This window comes from Podospora pseudopauciseta, chromosome 6 (genome assembly GCF_035222475.1).
Source record: "Podospora pseudopauciseta strain CBS 411.78 chromosome 6, whole genome shotgun sequence".
NCBI lineage: Eukaryota > Fungi > Ascomycota > Sordariomycetes > Sordariales > Podosporaceae > Podospora > Podospora pseudopauciseta.
The window spans coordinates 1,923,167-1,946,074 of NC_085895.1; the positions used below are offsets into that span (position 1 = coordinate 1,923,167).

The 22,908-nt window shown below is 52.9% G+C and overlaps 9 protein-coding genes across 9 annotated transcripts; 4 read left to right on the forward strand and 5 right to left on the reverse strand.

Annotated features, from left to right (window-relative positions):
* Positions 1–61: 61 nt before the first annotated feature.
* On the reverse strand, positions 62–1,633 carry SEN34 (tRNA-splicing endonuclease subunit; the record flags this gene model as incomplete). The annotated part of the gene is made up of 2 exons (XM_062914065.1): positions 62–972; positions 1,564–1,633. 2 exons carry the CDS (start codon positions 1,631–1,633, stop codon positions 62–64), a joined length of 981 nt encoding a protein of 326 aa, XP_062762872.1.
* Positions 1,634–1,957: 324 nt separating this feature from the next.
* ELP4 (Elongator subunit elp4) lies at positions 1,958–3,121 on the reverse strand (the record flags this gene model as incomplete). The annotated part of the gene is made up of 1 exon (XM_062914064.1): positions 1,958–3,121. The coding sequence occupies one exon, from the start codon at positions 3,119–3,121 to the stop codon at positions 1,958–1,960; it is 1,164 nt and encodes a 387-aa protein (XP_062762873.1).
* A 113-nt stretch (positions 3,122–3,234) lies between these two features.
* Positions 3,235–4,421, forward strand: RPB8 (DNA-directed RNA polymerases I, II, and III subunit RPABC3). The gene is made up of 2 exons (XM_062914063.1): positions 3,235–3,822; positions 3,880–4,421. The coding sequence occupies exons 1-2, from the start codon at positions 3,476–3,478 to the stop codon at positions 3,986–3,988; spliced, it is 456 nt and encodes a 151-aa protein (XP_062762874.1). The 5' UTR covers positions 3,235–3,475; the 3' UTR covers positions 3,989–4,421.
* Positions 4,178–5,624, reverse strand: QC763_602120 (uncharacterized protein; the record flags this gene model as incomplete). The annotated part of the gene is made up of 2 exons (XM_062914062.1): positions 4,178–5,281; positions 5,575–5,624. The coding sequence occupies 2 exons, from the start codon at positions 5,622–5,624 to the stop codon at positions 4,300–4,302; spliced, it is 1,032 nt and encodes a 343-aa protein (XP_062762875.1). The 3' UTR covers positions 4,178–4,299.
* Positions 5,625–7,271: 1,647 nt separating this feature from the next.
* Positions 7,272–7,877, forward strand: QC763_602110 (uncharacterized protein; the record flags this gene model as incomplete). The annotated part of the gene is made up of 1 exon (XM_062914061.1): positions 7,272–7,877. The coding sequence occupies one exon, from the start codon at positions 7,272–7,274 to the stop codon at positions 7,875–7,877; it is 606 nt and encodes a 201-aa protein (XP_062762876.1).
* A 623-nt stretch (positions 7,878–8,500) lies between these two features.
* YND1 (Golgi apyrase) lies at positions 8,501–10,726 on the reverse strand (the record flags this gene model as incomplete). Its single annotated transcript, XM_062914060.1, has 1 exon — positions 8,501–10,726. The coding sequence occupies one exon, from the start codon at positions 10,724–10,726 to the stop codon at positions 8,501–8,503; it is 2,226 nt and encodes a 741-aa protein (XP_062762877.1).
* Positions 10,727–11,987: 1,261 nt separating this feature from the next.
* Positions 11,988–13,125, reverse strand: MTR3 (3'-5'-exoribonuclease; the record flags this gene model as incomplete). The annotated part of the gene is made up of 2 exons (XM_062914059.1): positions 12,775–13,125; positions 11,988–12,718 (listed from the first exon to the last, which is right to left on the reverse strand). The coding sequence occupies exons 1-2, from the start codon at positions 12,905–12,907 to the stop codon at positions 11,988–11,990; spliced, it is 864 nt and encodes a 287-aa protein (XP_062762878.1). The 5' UTR covers positions 12,908–13,125.
* Positions 13,126–13,292: 167 nt separating this feature from the next.
* ANP1 (Mannan polymerase II complex anp1 subunit) lies at positions 13,293–18,753 on the forward strand. The gene is made up of 7 exons (XM_062914058.1): positions 13,293–13,517; positions 13,689–13,757; positions 13,937–15,243; positions 15,326–16,005; positions 16,074–16,393; positions 16,446–16,541; positions 16,600–18,753. The coding sequence occupies exons 3-7, from the start codon at positions 15,137–15,139 to the stop codon at positions 16,855–16,857; spliced, it is 1,461 nt and encodes a 486-aa protein (XP_062762879.1). The 5' UTR covers positions 13,293–13,517; positions 13,689–13,757; positions 13,937–15,136; the 3' UTR covers positions 16,858–18,753.
* A 57-nt stretch (positions 18,754–18,810) lies between these two features.
* On the forward strand, positions 18,811–22,844 carry GEA2 (GDP/GTP exchange factor for ARF; the record flags this gene model as incomplete). Its single annotated transcript, XM_062914057.1, has 3 exons — positions 18,811–20,946; positions 21,008–22,531; positions 22,587–22,844. The coding sequence occupies 3 exons, from the start codon at positions 18,811–18,813 to the stop codon at positions 22,842–22,844; spliced, it is 3,918 nt and encodes a 1,305-aa protein (XP_062762880.1).
* Between the last annotated feature and the right edge of the window lie 64 nt (positions 22,845–22,908).

Below are 22,908 nucleotides of genomic sequence, written 5' to 3' on the forward strand. Positions count from 1 at the left end.
ACATTTCAAGAACAAAGATACAACACACAATTAAAAAGGGTATCATTGCTTCGAAACACATCTACATGCCCGCCCACTCAACACAAAACATCCTCACCTCCCCCTCCCCACGTTTCTTCCCTCCCTTCTCCTCTTCCATCTCCGCCCCAAACATAAAACTCTTCTTCACCGCTGTCCCCAGCCGTCCACTAGTAACAATATCCAACATCGGAACCTTCTCATCCCATCCATAACAGCTACTCAAATAATGAGCATGAAACTTGAACGGATCAGACGGATAAACCGAATACCCTCCACCAAACCTGAGCCCCGGTGTGGTGAAATAGCCTCGTTTGTTCAGCTCCCTGTAAAAAGCAGACGGCTCAGGCAAGTTCTCATCAGCAATAACACCACTAGTGCCCGCCGGATCAAGCATCGCATTGCTAGTCGAAGGCGTAATGGCAGGAAGGGCTTCCTTGGGCGCAGGCTGCACAGCAGTCGCCGTCTCAAAAAGCGAGTCACCACCACCACCACTCTCCTCAACCTTCTGCACCTTCTTCTTCCCCTTCCCCCTCTTACCCTCATGCATCCTCCTCACCGCCTCCTTCTCCTCATCAAACAGCCTCTTGGCAGCCACCCTCTTCTCCCTCAGCTCCCTCAAATACCCCTCCCTCCTCTTCTCCCCTACACCCGAGCTCATTTCCTTGAGAAGCCTCAAATGATCACCCGCCTCATCAGCAACATACCCCGCCCCTCTATCAACCACCAACCTCGCCTCCTCCGCCCTCAGCTCCTGTGGCATACTCAGAAACAAGTTCTGCGTAGGGTTCTGCGGCATCGTGCCCGTCAGCACCCCGCAGAGCCCAAAACTCCGCCTCAGGACCATCACCGCGTCAATGTCAAAGACGAGGTACCGGCCTGCGATCAGCGAGATCCGGACAGGAGGGTGGGTTGGGGTAGAGGTAGAGGTGGCCATCTTGAAACAACACTGATCTGTAAAGAAAGTTAGAAAGAAACTCCTTTGAATGGTTTTGTACATAACAAAAAATGAAGAGAGAGAACCAGATATCATAAGCCTTGGACTAGTTCGCGGTCATCACAGAGTATTCAGTGGATTGACAGATTGATACGAAGATTTATATAATCATGTAAAAGAGGTTTCTCTCTCTTCGTTGTGCTGTAAGGCGGGGTGATAGTAGAAATGAACGTCGACATACCTTGTGTTTGGCGATGCTGCTCTGAGGAAGAGAGCAGCAACGTTGGAGAAGAAGACAAAAGAGGTTTGGTGGTGAGTCGCTTTGGATGCAAATTTATGGGACAGAAAATTTTGTGGGGCTCCACTATTTCAGAACAGAAAAAGTCGGCTTGGCTGATTTTCCAGAGAGAAGGGGTCCGTGCAGGCAGATATAGATGGTTAGGGTCAGGGTTGGTGGTGTGAGCATCTTCGACTGACGTCAGGTGCAGGTTTGTGAAATGAGGACGTGAATTATAGAGCATGCTTAGCATGTGAATTTGCGTGTTATCAATTCTCCTATTATTCATCAGCTACTAGCTACCCCCGGGGGCTGTAACGGTCGTACATACATTGCAAGCCACAAATTCTCTCGATCCAAAATTGTGAGAAATTGTTAAGACTCAAGATACCACTGAGCATTTCGATGCCCCCTGAAGCAGCCTAGTTCTAACGGCCATGTGCCATTGCTATTTGTCAAAATATAATCTGCTGCCGGGGTACAGCATCGTGAGGTTGGTCGCACAGCAGTGCAAAGTAGCTGCATGATAGATCACAAAGCGTCATGACTGATCGGCCCGATGGTCCCGTCTTTGAGGGGCAGTGTGCCTCAACTCGAGTTCTTGTTGGCCATGGTTCTCGATACAACCATTGTGAGGATAGGTCGGACCAAAGGCGAGGTCAGGACCCGAGTGTAGGAGAAATTGGGATCAATATCTGCCTGTCCGAAGCACCCATGACCCTCGGCTAGAAGTCAATCCCATCCCTGATCGTACCAGCAGGTGACTTCTCCTTGTTCTCCTCCTCCTCCATAGGCGGCAAGCTATAAGGCTTGATATTAAGACCCTTTGTCGCACTCAAGCTAAACGAAAGAGTCTCCCTAAACGAACTCGTCTCGGCTCCACCACCTCCCTTCTCATGATAGATCGGTAGCGTATGTGCCTTCAGCAGCCCCTGTGCCTGTTCTGTCTTCTCAGATGAGCTTGACGGAGGAGCTGCCCCAGGCGTAGCCGGTAGAGGAATCAACTCAAGCACTCCATCACACAGCAACTCCATCCACCTAACCAACCCTGAACTCCTTGGGTACAGCGATGTTTGTAGAGTGATAATCGCCGTCAGCTGGGTGCTGTACCTTCGTAGTAACGCCCTTAGAGCATGCAAGAATTGCAGCACTTCGGATGGAAGACTGCATTGTGGTGCGTAAAGCTCTGGCAGCAAAAGACTGGGGATAACCACACGGTGAATATCGCTTGAGGGCGAGGTTTCGAGCTTCGTCTGCAGGTGTCTGATGATGGCTTTTAGAGGAGATATACTCGTTGGCTGAGGTCTGGCATCAAACAAAGGTGGCCCAGTGCTCGGTGTTGGATTGAGTGACCCTTTGCAAACAGCTGGCTCGAGGCGCTTGGCGAGATCGAACGAGTGGCAGAAAGTGGGCTGGTTGGCATCTCCTCGTGGGGTATTTCCTGACGCTGCTGAGTTCCCAAGAGCTTCGTATCTCCATGCAATCTTCATCTTTTCCTCTTGCGCCGGTGGTGGCTGTTCTGACTTTGATTTCTTGTCAGGTTCGGCTAGGCCCGGGAGGTTCCTCCTCCATTGTGGTGGGTAGCCGACGAGGTGTACTTGGTGCCCTTGGACGAGGCCTTCGGCAGCATAATATCTGAGTAGGATACCTGAAAAGTCTGTCGTCCCTTGTTCTTCCACCAAAAGACAGGTTCCTAGTGGTAACCCACTGTGACCAGCAAGGAGTTGATCTAGCGATGCGGTTCCGGTAGACGTTGTTGGTCGACCGTCCAGCGGCGACGGTCTCACACCCGGCGGTGGTGGTTGATTCTCGGCATCTGGTTGCTTTGCCCCTGGGATGGCTCTCCCAGGTCTCGAAGATAGTACTGTATTTCTCTTGATGAATGACATGTTTAAAGATTGGTCCAAAAAGTGTAGCTGTCGCGGAAGCTATGGAGGGGTCAATTGGAGGGGTTGATGACCGATAAGCTCAAAAAGTTTCGATATCAGTTGCAAGGGACAGCCCCGCCGCCAGCCTCAGTGACAGGGACCCCTGCCCGTGCGGCCCCCACCTGTTTCCCCAAACCTTGGAGCACTAGTCGTTTTCAGCCTTGGGATTTTTTTGACTTCAGTCGCAACCATCAAACACTGGCCCATCACACAAGAGCTCTCGAGTCGTCCAGCACAACCAATTGCTTTATTCTCGCCAACCCCGTTTACCCTCGCTTCACCACCACCCCTCCTCACCCAAATACCACAATCAAAATGGCCGGCCTCGGCTCCGACGCCCAGCTCTTCGAGGACAACTTCCGCGTCCACAAGCTCTCCGACAAGAAATACGACCGCGTCGACCGCATCTACGCCACCTCGGAAGACAAGTCAATTGAGATCACCCTCGACATCAACAACGAGCTCTTCCCCTGCAAGGAAGGCGACGAGCTGAACATGCTCATCGCCACCTCCCTCCACTACGACGGCACCAAAGACGACGAGCGCGGCTGGCGCGACGTCGCCAAGATGGGTGCGAGCGAGGGCTCGCTTGCCGACCAGTACGACTATGTCTGCTACGGCAAGATTTACAAGTTTGAGGATGGGGAGGATGGGCAGACTATGTATGTTTCGCCGATTGGTAACATGGAAAGTAACGGCTGACACGAGTGGAATTACAGCAAGGCATACATCTCCTTCGGCGGGCTGCTGATGTCTCTTGTCGGGCCTTACAAGAAGCTCACCCCGTTGAGGGTGGAATACGTCTACCTCTTGGTTCGCAGACGATGATCAACTTGATTATGGACAGCAAACCACACCATCGGACGAGAGCGCTCATGTTGGCTAAACAAGAGAGGGGAAAGACTTTGCTTGCGTCTATAATATGCAATCTATCAAAGGAATAGCCATTTCTTCAGGCGCGCCCGCAACCAAAGACCCTTTCGAGAAGCAAGGATAGAGAGAAGGAGTAGTACAGCATGGGGAATCTGGCGTTAAGGGTGCAAAAGGAACAAATTTATGGACAGGAACAAAAAAAAGCTGGCGGATGGGGGCAATGACAGAAGAGATACCCAGAAACGGAGCTAACTTCTTCTTCTTCTTCAACACCTCGTATCAGGGTGCTGGTAATTCCAGTGTGGTCCAGGAAAGGGAATGAAGCGATGGGCCCGGGCGCAAATCTGGTCATAGTAAGGCTGGTTTTCCGGAGTGTAGACACCGTGTCTCGCAAAGAAATCGAGCATGACCATGGCGCAATTGGGCTTCCACAACCCCTGGGCAAGCTGCTCCTGGATCTCCTCCACCGTATGTAGACTAAAGCTCTCCACCTCCCCATCCTTGGGCTTGGGGACGACGCTCCCATCAGACGGCAGTTCAAGATCATAGACCCATTGGCACTCGGGGTAGATGTACCCTGGCTCTCCTCCTGACCGTTCATCCGTGATGAAGATGTAAGTGACAGTGCCGGTTTCCACCGCGCTCCGGCGCATGACATCTTCGGGGAGGGACGCCTCCTCGTCAGCCTCGCGGATGATACATTCGAAGGGATCCTCGTGGGTCATGAGCCCGCCGGCGACGGTGTTGTCCAGCATGCCGGGGTAAGTTGACTTGTTGCTGGAGCGCTTGGGGACCCAGATGCGGAAGTCGTAGTCGCTCGTGTTGTCTTTGCGACGGAGGTAGGCCGTCATGTGTACTCCGTAGCGAGTGGTGCCAAAGAGGCCCATGGCTGCTCGCTCGATGCTCATGAGGAGCTCGCCGTTGCGGCCGTAGACGGGCCACATTTCGTTGCGCCATCCTCTGAGGAGGCGGAAGGTTTGGTTCTTGCGCCAGTAGGAGGTCAGTTGGGCGGCTTGCTTGGTGCGCTCTTCGTAGGACTTGAGGTTCTGCCATAGGGCGGCGGTTCTGGCGGTGGGGTTGATATCGAGACGGCCGCGGATGCTGGCGGGGGTCTTTCTGAGGGCATCGAGGACGGTGATGGGGAGGTAACCGATAGGGAAGGCGCCTTGGTCATCTTCCCAGACGAGGGTGTAGAGTCTGCTTAGCTGGTCTGCGTATCCTCTGGGGTTCGTCTCGAGGTCGGGGAAGCTGCGTCATGGTGTTTAGTCAAAATATTCTGTGAAGTGTATATGTCTCAGATCTAGACCCGCGCGTGCGTGGCGGCAGAGGTGGCAGATCCGGCAGGTCTCACAGATGCCAACGTCACACAACGTCTCGGTAAGGCAGGCTTTGGGGGCCAAGCATGATGAGAGGCGTCGGCACATCCATTCAATGCGGCCGGTTGGATGAGTAGTGCCAGCTGCAGGGTCGCCGGCTGGAATAGCTCGCTGCTAAGAAGAAAAGGGTGTGTAGCTGCACGGAATAGGATATTGTGAACTCACCCATCACAGTCGTTCACCATGTCAATGGTAGCCAGCCGCTGTGGTGTCATGATTGCTTTTTGGCCACGAGTTTGGCTGCTCAGCACGTGTAACTTTCGGAACTGTCTCGGAGATGGACTGAGAAACAATGGCTCTCTTGCGATGGATGCGCGCCGGTGAAGATGAAGTTGCAACGACAAGACTCGGGTTCCGTTTAAATGGAGAAGTGGATTGAAGGCTGTGCGGTGTGCGGTGCTGCACGGCAATGAGACCAAGACTCGATCTCGCAACAACTTTAACAACCGAGTCGAAAGAAACAAGCTTTGAAGGGAACAGAAAATCAGAAAGACGGCAGGCGAAGATCCAGATGATGATAATAATGATGAGAACAAACAGGCAAACTGAACAGCCGAGCAGAACCAGCAAACGGCGATACATGCGAGATATAAGCTGATATAAGTGGGAAAAGGCTTTGCCTGATACCGGGCCTACCTCCCGTCCTAAACGTTAGTCCCGTTCATCACAGCCCTCCCGCTGTGCATCCCGGACAGCCGGGCAGACGGACAATGGGACAATGGGACAAGGATTGGATTTGCAGAGGTGAGGGATGATGAGAGATGGACGGATGGATCCTACCTGGCTCTTGCAGGTGGTCCCCAGTAGGACCAACGCCGGGTGGCATCCATGGTTCACGGCCTTCTCCAGCGGGAAAACAGGAAAACAGGGATTGCGATTTGCAAGGAGAGGCAGAGCTGATGGAGTGATGGAGTGATGGAGGGATGAAGTGGTGCATATGTGAGCGAGGTGATGATGGCCGTGACCTAAGCGTATGCGACACCCCCGCCGCCGTCCGCTGGCAGTGCTGCAACAGAACTGAACCCCACTGCGGGCCAGCACAGCACAGCGTCCAAGAAATGCTTCGAGTTCTTGACATCTTCCAGTTTGTCTTGGCACCTTTGTGTGGAGCACTCTAGAACTGGGAAGGTGATTCTGTGGATTCGACTTCTTTGGAGCATGGTTGATTTGATTGATTATTTGCACTAGAAGCACGCCAGGAACAACTCGAGACGTCTACCAGCCGATCATATAGGCCTGAACCCGGTCACCGTTGACAAATACTGGCAAACTATTCAACTCGCACAACACTCATTCATGTGCATTGCATATACATGCTTCCCTAGTTGAGACGACCACCACGAACGACAGCTCCTCACCAAAGCCTTCGTGTAGCCATCGGTACCACCAATCCTCGCATGTGCCGGGGAACACATGCGGACCTCCTGGGCACTTATACAGCAGCTTTATCGATTTGGGAGAGCGCATGATCTGAGTTGAGCACCCAGTTCAAGCCTTGCGATTGGTTACCAAACACATCGACCGTGGAACCACCCAATCCGTCAGCATCTCGTCATTAACCACCACACACCGAGCAAAAGATAAGATCGTCTTTCACAAGCCTCGGCCTACCAACCATCCGAACCCACGGGTTCTCTATCCGGCGGCATTAAAACCACCCAAAACGGCTACCTACCTTGTCAGGTAGTCACCTGAGCAAAAGCCCAACGGTCAACCTAACCCCCACTCATCCTCCCGAACCACCGGACGGAATTATCCCGAACTTTGAAAGCCCAAGCAGGGTTATGCTCCCATAGTGTAGCCAGCCTCGTCACACACCACCATTCATCCCGCTTGTTGTGTGGATATCTCACCCATCAACAATGTCCCAAACCTTCGGCCTCGTCCCCGCCGGCCAACCCGTCATAACCACCCCAACAAAAATTCTGTCTGACACCTCCTTCATCTACTCCATCCCCCCCTCCCCCAACACAAAACCCTTCTCCCACATCGTCGTCTTCCTCCTGCCGGGTATAACCCTCCCCCCCGCCCACGCAGCAGCAATCCACCTCCTCACTCCCCCCACGGACCCTAATTCCGGTCAAGAATTCGACATTGCCTTCCTCGGCGCCCTAGGCCACGGGAAACCCTCTGCAATCTTCAAACTCAGCAACGACACCTCCAAGGGGGTGGCAATAGGGATAAGCGTCGAGCCAGAGGCGGCCGTCGGGTTGAAGATGCAGGAGTTGGCCAACAAGCAGTCCAAAGCTTTTGTTCCAACAGCAGCAGGGACGGGGAGTAATGGTGGGGGACAAACGTTGCAGCTGGCTCAGAGGATAATAAACAATGCGTTTAACTTTTTGAGTAGTTACTCGGGCAGGATGCACAACGGGGAGGAGGTGGTGCCGATCAAGGCTTTTGAGCAGTGGTGGAGGAAGTTCGAGGGGAGGGTGAGGTCTGATCCGGCTTTTCTTGAGAGGGATGTTTAGGGTATTGAGCTTTGAGGAATGGGGGTTAGATGACAGAGGGAAATTAGCCGGGAAGTGTATGAACTGGAGAAGGAGGTTTGGAGGGTGCATCAAAGGAGCCAGTGTCTTTAGGGGGAGTTCAAGGCTGCTCTTTTTTTTTCGGTTCATAGAATAATGTTACATCCAAAAGAATTGTTCAAGAAGAAGTCAGTACGAGAGGCACCTACTTTGGGCTAATTAGCAGTAAGTATGGATTATTAACCTCGACATGGGCCTCGGTGCAGGATTGCATAGACTGGATAGAGTGATGAGGAGTATTTGGACAAATATATTTCCAAACAACCCAAAACTAGACATGACAAAATCGCAAGCATGCCAAATATAGTCAAGCAATATCCGATGGAAATGCATCCCTTGAATCGAAAGAATACTAAACTCCTAAATGCTAAATGTCTTTGCCCATCCCAAACAAAAAAGTCCTTTTTTGTGAACAAGAAAAGTAAACAGATACTAAAAGTGATACCACACCCAATAACCAGTCGCTAGCAATTCATCATTCCTACATCTCTTCCATGTTCCATCACAAAAAAAAAGGCAGTCCATATCACATATACCCATTTCACATCTCTCTCCCTTCACACAAATCACCTGTCATCCAGCGGTGATGTCCCTCCCCCCAAAGGACTCTTCATCCTAGTCGGACTTCCCGCCCTGCTCCTCCTCCCAGTTACCCCTCCCACACCCCCACTCAACGGCAGGCTCAACCGCTCCCTACTATCCGTCCTCACCACTAACCCGCTCCTATTCAGCGCCGACATCCCCCCTCCCACCGTCGTCACAGTCTCAAACCCATACCCCCCACCCAGCCCACCCCCGCTCGTAGCAGTAGGCGTCGCCAGGCCCGAGCTCCTCCCAAACTGAGATCCGGCTTTCGATCCGCGGGAGTGGTCACTGCTCGAGTCCTCATCAGAATACTCCCCACTGCCGCTGCTAGACGCAACATCCCCCAGCTCAAACCGATCGAGCTCCCCTTCCTCCATCACCCTCTCATAACCCCCCCCACTTGACGATCTCCCCCCAAAGAGCTTGGTAGTGAGTTTCGTCAACGGACTCCTATTCCCACCAGGTACATACTTTCCGGTATGACTCCTCCTCCGCCTCGTCAAGCCCCTCACCCGGCTGTAAACCCTCATCCTCCTCTCCCGTTTCCTAAACCACCACATCACTAACCCCACCAACCCCAAAAACACCCAAAACCCCATCTGCCCTCCCCTCGTCCTCGCCCGATCCAAAATATCCTCCGCGTCCAAATCCCAGTCATCGTCATCCCCCCCCACCGTGCCATTATGATGCTTCCCATTATCACCGCCCACTGGCCTCCAGCTCGAGCCCGCAAACTGAAAATCATCTGGCACCGCCTTCCCACTCACAACATTACCCCCAAATCCCACAGGGTACCCATCATCCCCACTCTTCGGCGGCACCTGCCCAGCAGCGTAAAGCACCATCTTCCCCAACGTCCAACTAACCTCAATCCCATCAATCTTATCTACCGCCTGGAACGGCTCCAAAAACCCCTTTTCTTTCGCATGTTCCAACGCCCCCTGCGTGCCCTTGGACACATTAACCTGGGGTAAATCCTCCATCCCTATCCTCGGCACCCCAATCCCGTCATGCAGCACATTGATCAACCAGCTCGCCTTGAAGCACGCCTCCTGTGCATTCTTGGCGGCGTGCTCCTTTTTCGGATTCAACCCTTTCGAGATGGACGTCCAGTCCTGGCTGCAGTAGTCTTTTACCCTCTTTTGGTAGGTGGTAAAGTCGTAGGCCTTGTCGTCTTTGCCGCCAAACACGCCGTGGGTGGTGTGCCAGTATTCAGAGACGCCGATGAAGTGGTTCACGTCAAAGTCGATGGCGGGGACGTGCTGCCCGTTGATGAGGCAGGGGTTGTCGCTGCAGGGTTTGTCTTTGCCGAGGAGGGGGTAGGTTTTCTTGAGGCACTCGTCAAAGTGGCCGGTGCCGATGAGGGTGGTATTTTTCGGTTTGGGGGTTTTTACCGGGACACCGTCGAGGGTGGTTCTCAGGCCTTTTGGCAAGCAAGGGTCCGGGAGTTCGGTGGAGGAAGATGGATACAAATCTTCGAGAGATTCGACGTAGGATTCACGCGCTTGGTTTACGCCAAAGCCGAGCCAGGTCGTGGTGAATACTTTGTATTCCACAGGGGAGCCATCGAGTGTTCGTAATCGTAAGAGCTTGAGGTCGTCGGCGTGCTTTTCTGCTTCGGTGGCGTTGGGGGCAAAGGCGATTTGCGCCGAGGCACCACCCATGTCGAGGAAGCCATATGTGTGGTGACCTTTTCCATGCTGGTGTTTATCGGGGTTGTCGAAGCCGCCAAGGAGGTAGTTTGAGGCTATCCAGCCATACAATCCTTCTGTTTCCCCCTTGATAACTTGAATGTGCATGTCGCAGTCTGGCAACGAAAATTGTGTGTTTGATCGTAGGTAGTAGCAGACCTCGCGCGTTAAGGCTGATTGTTGAACCGCGGGAAGCAGGCGCACACCGGCCGTCGCCATTAAGAATATCGGGGTGTCCCTGATCTTGTCCTTGGGGATGATCTCGAGCGCATGGTCAATCAGGGACTGGAGATGATCCGGGCCGACCTTGTCAACCTTCTCCCCAAATGTCGAGATTCCCGGCCTGATCTTTTTCGTCCATATCTTTTCTGTCATCAATTTTGGCAAACTGGCGAGGTCATGTTTTGATGCGCCCTTGAGCGCCTTCTCTGGATCTTTCCATCGGTAGATATGTAACCTGGTTCCGGAAGATCCTGCGTCGAGTATAACACCCCATCGCCACTTTTTGCCGCCCATCGTGAATGAAAGCCTCGAATGTTTGGGGTGTTTAGATGTTCTCGGGATCGAGTAAAATCGGCTTGCTCAGCGTTTGCGCCGTGGGGGTTGGGTCGGGGTGGTACTACAGGCTCCTTGGTCGCAAACACATCAAGTCAATTGATCGCTGTTTTGGGAAATAGGTATCGGATAGGTTCGACGTCGAGAGTCGTTATCCTCCTGGTTATCTATCGCGAGCGCACGCAAAGCGAATGACGAATGAAGCGGAAATTAGGCAAGTTGATGGAATTAAAGGCCGTATAATAATTTGAAGGTAGCAAAAGGCAACGTAACGTGGACCGCAGAGGTGTCAGTCGTAGGAAGGAGGAATTGAGGGAACGAGTGTCGGTTTGAGGAATTACTACGACAAAAACGAAGGAAGAACACAGCCTGGATGGCGGCTGAGTTGCGATGCCTCTCTCTTCTTTCTTTGGTCAATCGACGATTGGCGCTTCGGACTCGAGCGGCTGTCTTTGGAAAACTCGCAGGCACAAACATCCATGGAAACGATAACGTCAGGGGGGGCGACGAATCACTGCTGCAGCTCTAGCGTGTTTAGCGTCAGGAGAGCGTGGGAGGTGTTCGGCAGAGGCGCCTGGATCGCCGAAAAAGGAGGAGCAATCATTCTTGGTTGCGGCCACACAGTGTCCACGTGGAAGGAATTGAGACGTTGTTTGGCCGGTTTGTAACTATGGAATGGCACAGTCCGTTGCACCGGGGACACTGTGGAAGCCCCCACAGCCCCGAACCCGCAAATCTGGCCGGAAAACGGTTTGAAGCTTCTCGAAAAACAGCCAAAGCTTGGGAAACCGGGCATCTTTCCTGCGACAAAAAGTTGTTTGCGACCAATAAATGCATCGCCAGTTTGAGACGTTTCCCAGCGACGCGCAATCACACCCCGCTCATGAATACGGTAGAATCCTACAAACTGGATCATCCCAGTCTCAAATCGGAAGGCTACATTCGATATCCTGGTTGTGATGCATTCTCGTATCTGTCCCAGTTCGTCGCTGACTTGCAGCTTGCGATAAGAGGGAACAACAAGACTTCAGATTGCCCCGCTTCCATGATTTTCACCTTGGCTTCCCTGGCCTCCACAGTGATCACAGTGAACACAGCGACTAACTGCATGTCACTAATGTCCAGGGCTGAAAGTAATAACAACTGCGCCCGTCTCAACCTTGGATTTGTCCATGAACTCATGTCTATTATTGTAAGTTGGACATATGCTTGCTGATAAAGCTTAGCTCGTAGCTTCACACAGGCACTCAACAAGCACCCGGTTGGCGGTTCTTGAAGCTTGAATGCCGTTCTCCACCAACTGCGTGTACAGACCAGCATCGGCGGCTGGCAGATCACCCTTGAACCACAAGTTGGTGATCTCGTCTCTTGTGGGCAGATAGGCTACGCAGCAAGCCCCCAATACCTTTTCGTGATCCGACGGAATGGGGTCAACGACAATCCTAGGCGTTGAGTCCTCGCCGGCATCTTGAACGAGTGCAGCAACACCTCCGGCAACAGTGTCCACACAATCGATACCAGCGTCTGCCAATGCAGCTGAAGCCACTGTGATGCACCCACTCAACACGTTCATCATGTCCCAAGTCTCATCTCCTTGAGATTTTGATGTCTCTCTGTCTTGATCTCCTTCGATGATCGAGATGATAATATCGACACCGCTCTTCGGCCAGCGATCTGCAATGATGGCCCCACGAAGAGCTGTTTCAAGATGGGTGCCGAGATCTCTCTCACTGGGGTCTCGTAGATAGCCCCGTCTCTGCTTTGTAGCAAATGGCGCATATTTGACATGGGCTGACAAAACGATGTGAGGTGAGAATGGGCTTGATCTTGGGAGAGATCGTGGCCCATGGACTGTGCAGCTGAGCTTCAACCCTGAGACACCACTCTTGCTGGACCCTTCAAACTCCAGATAGGCGGAACCAGAAGCTGATGGAGTTACGCCTGTCTTGAGAACTGAAAGAGGTGTCAGTGGATGAGTGTGTACATTAGAAGAAGGATAGGCCACTTACACGTCTTGCGAATGACATTTGGTGCCCGATCTCTTCCCTTGCCGTTCTTGATCTCTGGTTGACCGGCGTCATCTTCAAATACTGGCGCCATTGTGGCCCCAGGAGGGCCGTTGATACGTCTTCTGTCAGCCATTGTGGTTTGATATCAACTGGGTAAGTTGAAAGCAGGTGAAAATGCTTTTTTCCTTGAAGTGAGATATGTGGAGAGAGGCTGGTGGAAGAAAGTCGTGCAGTTTCCGTGAAGAAGATTCAAGCGATGAGATCTCCGAATTCGAAAGTAGAAGATCACTGAGCTTCTGTCGACTTTGTCAGTGATGTTGATTCTCAGTTCAAGTCAAACCAAAGCCTGAGGTCGCCTGTGGCTTGCCTGCAACGCCTTCATCTTGGATTTCCAGCGAGCCACTTCTGGAACCCCACTATGAAGCTTGGACCACACACGCACAAGCCACAGCTCTGGGAAAAGGTTTAAACTTCCGAAAAATTTATCGCGACTTGCTTTTCCTCTCTTCCACACAACACTGCAACCTTTCCTCATGGCCAACATCCGACTTTGCAACCTACAAACCAATCCTTTGCGAGCTCCTTCTCCTTTCAAGTTTAGCCTCTCTTGAAGGAGCGTCTATTTATCATGGACTCGCTTTAGTCGCTAGGAACCTGATCGGAGAGGTGGTTGCAAAGGCTTGGCCGGGCAGAAGGGTCGCTGGACCGACAACTAACCCAACTCTGGCTCTACGCTGGATACAGTACGTTTTTTTCTTCACCTTCCCCGTCCTATGATGATCTTATACACACAGTTCTCGCGATTTTCTCTGAGCGCTTTTGAACTACATGCACTACCATCTGACTGGACACCCTCTTGTCAACTCGTCACAAGCCCACCTTGGTTGACAGCTTTGACTAACAAGTTGTAGCAGGATTTCTTTCTTGACCCAACTGACAGCTACATCCCGCCATCACTTCGACAACACAGTAACACAGTCAAGGTACGAATGGCTTTCTTCCTCATCCCCGGCTTTTATGATGAAAAAAATATTTTTCAGTTCTGCTTCTGAATTATAATGAGCGACAACCCTATACCAAAACTTTTCTGATGCCATCTCTCTTTTCTTTCACATTTCACCACTCCCCAATTATCGACAGTTTTTGCTGACTGTTGTCAAAGTTAGGGACATTGACTCGTCGACGACTGTGGTCACCTCATCTACCGGACTGTCTGGGTATGTTTATCGTCAAACTCGCGCCCCCTTCGTCCATCATGATGACAATAGTCTATCCATTCAACGATATTGTGCGACCGAGCCATTCATCCGCACTGTAGCGCCTTCGGGTGGGATGATCAGTTGTGGTGTTTTTCCTTCGGGGATGTGATTTGGCTTCCGTTGTTCGGGTCTGTCATGCACCGTTATGGTGTACGGCAGCTTGGGCCGGTCTGTACGGCTGAGTAAAAACGGCTTGCCTGATACTGGACCCAACACATCAACTTTTCAAAACAATTCGTCCATGACTATTCGCTGACCGTCAGCAGCTTGACAGAAGACGTACCCTTCCAAGCGCGACCATGTAGACCCGGACTAGGTGAGTTGAGTTGATGCGTTTTAGGTATCATCCAGATACAATCTTTGAACCCGAGGCTTCTGCAAGAGAGAATTTAGACACATGGTAGAAGAATGCAATACAACTATGTCCTCCACCTCATTGCTGTCCTCTGTTCATGTGTGTTTATGTGATGTATGTGGGATTTTTGCCAGTCTATAGCAGCTGCAGATGGACGAGATTCTGGTAAATGAGATGGCTACTTTAATATACGGTACCTTCCGACAATCTCTGCGACCCATCTGCGGCGCGGAAATGCAAAACGACATTGGTCATAGGTACCCGCTTTTCGGCAGTCAGGCAGTGGACCCAGCAAATGCGTCAGCCAGGAGTTGGACACTGCCAAGGCCTCCGGGGGGTCCCTTTTTCGAAATCAGAAACGAAACGCCACGGGTTGCCGCTGCACCGTGAGGCTGATGCGAGCGAACACCTTTTGCCAACCTGACCCATCCATCGCCAACACAAAGCCACCTCAGCGAGTCTTGTTCCTCGTGCCACGCCATTGTCTTTTTTTTTTTCGTATCCGTTGCATACAACGGGCGAGCCATGCGTTGACCGACGACCACAACGGAATTCCAGACCGGTCCCCTCCTCTCCCCCCGTTCACCGTCACCCCGTCCCCCCGAAGAGATAACGCCCAGGGGTTCAAGCTTAAGCTTTCCCACGTCCCAAGGTTGCGCGCGCAACGAAAGGGGGCGAGGAAACTATCCCATCGGTTTTTGGTAGTGACGCCTTCACACCCACTCCGGTGCACGCCACACAAAAACAAATGCTGCCCTTCACGTCGTCGGGGTCCAAAGTGGTCCCCCGTCACCATGTAAGCGGGTACTCTAATGGTTATCCGCGAGGGAACACATTTGAGATTTCTCCCCACAGGTGCGCTCTCTTCTTTTTTCTTTTCTCCTCAGGGCGGCGCTTGGTTTCGGGGAGACTGGTCTAACTTGTGATTTGAAAACAGATTCACACCACGAGGCACAACACCGATATCCCGAAGACGAAAACGCTTATTCGTACGGCTCGGCATCGTCGCGGTCATTCTTTTCCTCTTCGGCCTGATCACCTGGAACGGCGGCTCGGTCCTCTCGGTGCTCTCGCTCGGCCTGCTGTCGAGCAGCGACGACTTCCAGCTCGAGACGGTGCGATACTATGACCTGTCTAACGTCCAGGGCACCGCCAGGGGGTGGGAAAGGGAGGAGCGCATCCTGCTCTGCGTGCCCCTGCGCGACGCCGAGTCGCACCTGGGCATGTTCTTTTCGCACCTGAGGAACTTTACGTACCCGCACAACCTGATCGACCTGGCGTTTTTGGTGTCGGACTCTAAGGACAGGACGCTGGAGGTGCTGACGGAGAGCTTGGAGGCGATTCAGAACGATGTGGATGACAATCAGCACTTTGGGGAGATTTCGATTATTGAGAAGGATTTTGGACAGATTGTGAATCAGGATGTGGAGAGCAGGCATGGGTTTGCGGCTCAGGCGCCGAGACGGAAGTTGATGGCAAGGGCAAGGAATTGGTTGTTGAGTGCGGCGCTGAGGCCGTATCATTCTTGGGTGTATTGGAGGGATGTGGATGTGGAGACGGCGCCGTTTACGATTTTGGAGGATTTGATGAGGCATAATAAGGATGTTATTGTTCCTAGTGAGTATTTTCTGTGGTGAGTGTCGATGTCTGTGGGGGTGGTTGGCTAACGGTTCTTGTGCGATCAGATGTCTGGAGACCTCTTCCCGACTGGCTTGGTGGAGAGCAGCCTTATGATCTTAACTCGTGGCAGGAGTCGGAAACCGCCCTTGCTCTTGCCGACACTCTTGACGAAGACGCTGTCATTGTGGAGGGTTATGCCGAGTACGCGACATGGCGGCCTCATCTGGCATACCTGCGTGATCCTTACGGCGACCCGGATATGGAGATGGAGATCGATGGTGTTGGTGGCGTCAGCATTCTGGCCAAGGCGAGAGTTTTCCGTTATGGTGCTCACTTCCCGGCTTTCAGTTTCGAAAAGCATGCCGAGACTGAAGGTTTTGGAAAGGTATGTCGCAATTTCTGAGTGGCTGCCCAGGTACACAGCTAACAACTAGCAGATGGCCAAGAAGATGCAATTCTCGGTCGTGGGCTTGCCACACTACACTATCTGGCATTTGTACGAGCCTAGCGTTGACGATATCAAACACATGGAGGTACGCTACTCCCTCCACAGACTCTGTTGACCGAATATCTGCTAACGTATGATGACAGCAAATGGAGAAAGAGAGGTTAGCGAAGGAAGCCGAAGAAAAGGAAAAGGCAGAGAAGTCCAAGAAGATCAAGGAAGAGTTTGGTGATACCACGGGTCAGTGGGAGCAAGATAAGACCAAGCTGCAGAACATCGCGTTGCAAGATAAGAAGGAGAAGGAGGCTCAGGCGGAGAAGAAGGCTGAGGCTCAGCCTGCTGCTCAAGCGCCAGCGCAAGGGCAACAGAAGGTTGAGGGGAAGCAGGAGGTTGCCAAGACGTGATCACGATAATGGTTACGTCTGTCTATCTATCCCATTCTTCTTCTTCTTCCATTTTTTGTTTACTATTTCATCCGGCTCTTTTAGAACTTTGGAGGCTGGAAGGGGGGGGAGGTGGGTGGGCGTTTTTGCAAAGCCAGACCGGGACGGAACACGGCAAGACAAAAAGGAACGACATAATATCATGTACACTAGGTGTCACTTTCTTGCAACAGGCCAGCATTCATGGCAGAGGCGTTTTTCAAGTTTCTTCTTCTTTTTGTTTAAGACTACCTATGATAAAGATAAATGAACTGACTGGGTCATGTCATCGACATCTTTTTTTATCCCCCTATTCTGTTGTAATGAGTGTGTCTCGGTGGCTTATTCAGGTGGCAGTTGAGTGGTTGCCTGTAGCTGTGGGGCAATGACCGCTGTTTAACCGATTGTGGCCGCTGGAGTTGACCACCCAAACAAGGAGCTTGGCTTCGCTACCTGACAATTCATTGGCTTTCGCGGCTTTGAGCCTCAAGGTGTCCTATCCACCCACCTCAGGGACCAGGATTGTAGCTACAGTTGACGACGAGGCGCAACCTACCCCCCGAGTGCCAACCAGCAGCAAGTGACGACGCTGACGCTTCGAATCAAACACATCTCACCGAGACAGCTTCGCGACATAATTCTTGCTGACGCGGTTAACGGGTATAGACCTTTTCTTTTGGGAGTTGCCTGGCAGTCACGGCGGAACAAACAGATGGGGGGAAGTTGATAGTGTGTCTGTCCTCTTCTCACGAACAAATATCGTCACAAGGGCAATTGTTTGCCTTTCGAAGTCGCAACCCAAGTACTCGACCCCTCGATCGAACTCGAGCGAAACCCGACAAATTATATATCCAACCACCCCACGTCGAAGGGCGATTCCTTTCTCCCAACCACCGAGGGCGACAAGTTAGAAGCGCAAACTAAACCAGCAGCATGGGCAACGATGCCCTTCCCGCACCACCCAACATGGACACCGTCAACATCAACAACAACATAACAGCCCCCTCTGCCCCAGGAACCCCTCTCCCTCGGAACAGCACCACCGGCACAACAACCAGAGGAGGAGGCCCGATCGTCTCCTCCCGAATGCAGTACCGCTCCCGCCCTGTTTCCGTGGCCGTCGACCCAGTCTCGCTGGTGATATCCGAGTGCATAGCAATCACGTCGGCCATCCAGAAGCACGCCCGGTCCCCGCACTCGTCCGTGTCGGCCATTCTAGGAGGGAGCCCCAACCTCATCCAGCTCGTCCCCCCGCCGTCTCCCTCGTCCAGAGCGAGAAGCAAGTCCACCGCTGGCCAGCAGCAACAGCAAGACGCGAACGAGCTGGCAACAAACAGATGGGGTCTGAGAGGGAAAAAAGGAAAGTCATTGGCGGACAACCCCCTCATTTCGGGTTTCGGACGGCTTCGTCAGGAGCTGGCGGGGGTGAAGGACATTCACCGGTTTGATTCCCTCGTGCTGCTGTATCCCTTCTTGCAGATTATACAGACCAAGGGGACGGCGGCGCCGGTGACTGTGCTGGCGCTGAGGGCTATTCAAAAGTTTTTGGCGTATGGGTTTGTCGCGCCGGTGAGCCCGAGATTCGCGCTTGCGATGCAGAGCTTGAGCGCGGCGATTACGCATTGTCAGTTTGATATTAGTGATCCGGCGCAGGAGGAGGTGGTGCTGTTGATGATTTTGCATTTGATGGAGGATATGCTTAGTGGACCGGGTGGGGATATTTTGAGTGATGAGAGTGTTTGTGATATGATGGGGAGGGGGTTGACGATTTGCAGCCGGCCGAGGTTTTCCGAGGTGCTGAGACGGACGGCGGAGGCGAGTATGGTGAGGATGGTGCAGATTATTTTTGAGGATTTGAAGCATTTGGAGGTCGAGGCGGAGGAGGATGGGGAGGGGGGGCTGGAGGGAAAGATGGGGGGAGATGATGGGGTGAAGATGGAGACTGGGGGTGAGGGGACGGGGAGTGAGGAGGCTGTGGGGGTTTTGGAGAAGGGGGAGGAGGGGGAGGGAGCGGTTGAGGGGGGTGATGGGGTGGTTGAGGGAGAAGGGGGTGAGACGACTGAGAAGACGGCTTTGTTGGAGACGTCGGCGGTTGATGAGCCGAGGCTTTCATCGAGCTCGGAAAAGGCGAGCAGTACTGAGGAAACGGCTGCTGCTGGAGAACAGGGGAGGCCGAGTACGAGTTCTAACACGGAAATCAGCTCTGAGTCGTTTGACCTACGGCCTTATTCGTTACCATCGGTCCGCGAGCTTTTCAGGGTGCTGGTTAGCTTCTTGGACCCTCATGACCGCCGCCATCCCGATCAAATGAGAGTCATGGCTCTCAGGATCATCCACGTGGCGCTTGAGGTGGCAGGGCCATCGATTGCGAGGCACCCAGCGCTTGCGGCGATTGCAGAGGATCAGCTGTGCTGCTATCTCTTCCAGCTTGTACGCTCCGATAATATGGCCGTGCTGCAGGAAGCGTTGATTGTGGCGAGCACCCTTCTTTCAACCTGCAGACATGTTCTAAAGCTTCAGCAGGAGCTGTACCTGTCTTACTTGGTCGCTTGCCTTCATCCGGCGGTGGAGATCCCTCGAGAGCCAGGCATTGACCCCAGTCTTTATTCGGGCATCCCACAGTCGCCAAAGTTGGTCAAACCACCACCATCGCAGCAAGGTAGTGGCCGTTCTACGCCTGTTCCAGTCAAGGACCGCCAAAAGTTGGGGCTGGAAGGGGGCGCGCGCAAACCAGATGCCAGACAGGCCATGGTTGAAAATATTGGAGTGCTGGCTCGCATGCCTACCTTTATGGTGGATCTGTTTGTCAACTATGACTGCGATGAGGACAGGGCTGATCTGTGTGAGGACATGATCGGTCTGTTGTCAAGAAATGCGCTCCCAGACTCGGCTACTTGGAGCACGACAAGCGTGCCACCTCTCTGTTTGGATGCGCTACTTCGCTTCATCCAGTACATTGCAGAAAGACTTGACCAGACCCCTGAAACAGAGGGCTATCCCGACCCGGAAGTACTCAGAGAAAAGAGGCGAAGGAAAAAGCTCATCATCAAGGGCGCAAACAAGTTCAACGAAAATCCAAAGGGCGGTTTGGCATATCTCCAGGAAAAGGGGATCATTGCCGATGCTAAAGACCCAGTCTGTGTGGCCAAGTTCTTGTCGGGTACGACAAGAGTCAACAAGAAGCAGCTTGGCGAGTTCCTCACCAAGAGAGGCAACGAGGCTATTCTAGATGCGTTTATGGACCAGTTTGACTTCTCTGGAAAGAGAGCAGACGAGGCGCTGCGCATGATGCTGGGAACTTTCCGCCTGCCTGGCGAAGCGCCTCTGATTGAGAGGGTAGTTGTTTCATTCTCGGAGAAGTACTTCAAGTCGGAGCCTGAGGGCATCGCAGACCAGGACTCGGTCTATGTCCTCTCCTACGCGATCATCATGCTGAATACGGACCAGCATAATCCAACCATCAAGAAAGAAGCTCGCATGAACGAGGCGGCCTTTGCGAGGAACTTGCGGGGTGTCAATGGCGGGAAGGATTTCCCTCCGGAGTACATCCATGACATCTTCCACGCCATCAGCACGAATGAGATCATCCTGCCATCTGAGCATGACAACAAGCATGCGTTTGACTATGCCTGGAAGGAGCTGCTTCTCAAGTCTGACTCGGCCGGGCCGCTGGTGTTGTGCGATACGAACATTTATGATGCCGACATGTTTGCCACGACGTGGAACGCGATTGTGTCGTGTTTGTTTTTTGTTTTCATGTCGGCGACGGATGATACGGTTTATGCGAGGGTGATTACCGGGTTCGATGAGTGCGCAAGGATCGCGACCAAGTACGGGAATAGCGAGGCGCTGGATGAGATTGTGTATCGGTTGGGCTACATCTCGACTCTGAGCAGTGAGGGAGGGTCGAATACGACGCTTAATACCGAGGTGCAGGTTGGGGAGAATAGTGTTATGGTGAGTGAGCTGGCGGTCAAGTTTGGTAGGGATGTGAGGCCGCAGTTGGCGACGTTGGTGTTGTTTAGGGTTGTTACTGGGAGTGAGCCGGTGATCAAGAAGAGTTGGAAGCATGTGAGTTGCCCCCTGAGCATCCTAGGCCATATATGGGTTTGGTACTAATATCGTCTTATAGATCATTCGGATATGGCTCAACTTGTTTGTCAACTCGCTTATACCGCCGTTCTTCTCGACAGAAGCGGATAAGCTCTCGCTGCCGCCTATTCCTCTGCAGCCGCCATCCCAGGTCATTGATCGGGGTGCCAAGCAGAACGAGACAGGCTTCTTCTCGGCATTCACCTCGTATATCTCAAGCTATGCGGCCGATGACCCGCCTGAACCTTCAGATGAGGAATTGGAGAGCACGCTCTGCACTGTCGACTGCGTCAACCAGTGTCACATGGGGGATGTGTTTGCCAATGTCTCGAGCCTACCAAGTCATAATCTTGAAGCACTGGTAGATTCTTTGCTGGCACAAATTCCAGAAGACAATGGGTCGACCGTCATCACTGTCAAGGCCGAGAATATCCCACCGTCTGGAACTAACGGACAGAAACCTCGTCAGACCACCGCCGTCTACGACCCGGGGTTGGTATACATCTTGGAGTTCTGCACAGTCCTCGCCCTTCGTGATGAGACCACCATCGAGGTTCTCGGCAAGCGGGTCGTGGAAGCTATCCAGGAGATCCTGAGAGATGTTCCTCGGTACCACCCTGTCCTCATCGAGAGAGCTACCTTCTACCTCTTCAACCTCCTCCAAGCAAGTTACGACTTTGACTACGTCCGCGTTCCCATCCTCCTTCACACCGTCTCCAGCTTCCCCAAAGACACTCTCATAAAGACGTCTGGTCTCGTCCTCCGCGGCCTAAAGCTCTGCATCGAAAAGCCATGCCCTCTCCGAAACGAGATGATGACCTCACCCGACTTTTGGGTCATCCTCCAGACCCTCGCCACCAACCCAGACTCAGCAGAGGCCGTCTTTGAGATTCTGGAGAAGGGTGTTATCAACAGCAACCCCTCGGCAATCATGGCGGACAACTATGAGGCGTCTCTCTCGTTGCTCAACGAATATGCCAGCATGGCGAGCGTCGGCGCGGTAGCAGAGCAGCAAAACGACCGCAAGGTCAAGGGCCGCAAATTCATTGCCAAGAAGCTTGAGAAACCAAGCGACAACAAGGTTGTCGAAAGGGGCGTTAGGGCCCTGGAGGGAATCTACAAGCTCACGTCTCGCATCCCCGGTCTCATGTCCCAGAGTCATCTAGAGAGCAGGGAGGCGTGGTCGGCGTATTGGCTTCCTGTTTTCCAGGCCCTAACAACGCAGTGCACGAACCCCTGTCGGGAGATTAGACATTTGGCGTTTTCTAGCCTGCAGAGGACGCTGCTTAGCCCAGATCTGACGTCCCAGGAGGAGCATGATGAGTGGACGGCGATTTTCGGGGAGGTGCTGTTCCCGCTTATCTTGAGGCTGTTGAAGCCGGAGGTTTTCAGCTCGGATCGGGACGGGATGAGCGAGACGAGGGTGCAGGCTGCGAGCTTGCTGAGCAAAGTTTTCTTGCAGTATTTGGTCATGCTGAGCGAGTGGGAGGGGCTGTTGGGGTTGTGGGTGAGGATTATTGAGATTATGGACCGGTTGATGAATAGTGGGCAGGGGGATAGTTTGGTAAGCTTTCTTGTCGAGCTAAAGGGGATTCTTTTGCTAACGATTGACAAAATAGGAGGAGGCTGTTCCGGAGAATTTGAAGAATGTGTTGCTTATTATGGCGAGTAATGGGTACTTGGTGCCGCCGAGCAAGAACCCCGAGAGGGAGGAGCTGTGGAACGAGACGTGGAAGAGGATTGATAGGTTTCTGCCGGGGTTGAGGGCGGATTTGGCGCTGGATGTGCCTGAGGAGGTGGTGCCGGCGGCTAGGGGGGAGCAGCAGGTGGTGCAGCCTCAAGGGGAGGAGGGGAAGGTGGAAGGGGCGGCGGCGTGATTTTGATCTATTAGATGTGGATGGATTCGGACACCAAGCAGTGAGCATGTTTGTTGTTGTGGGG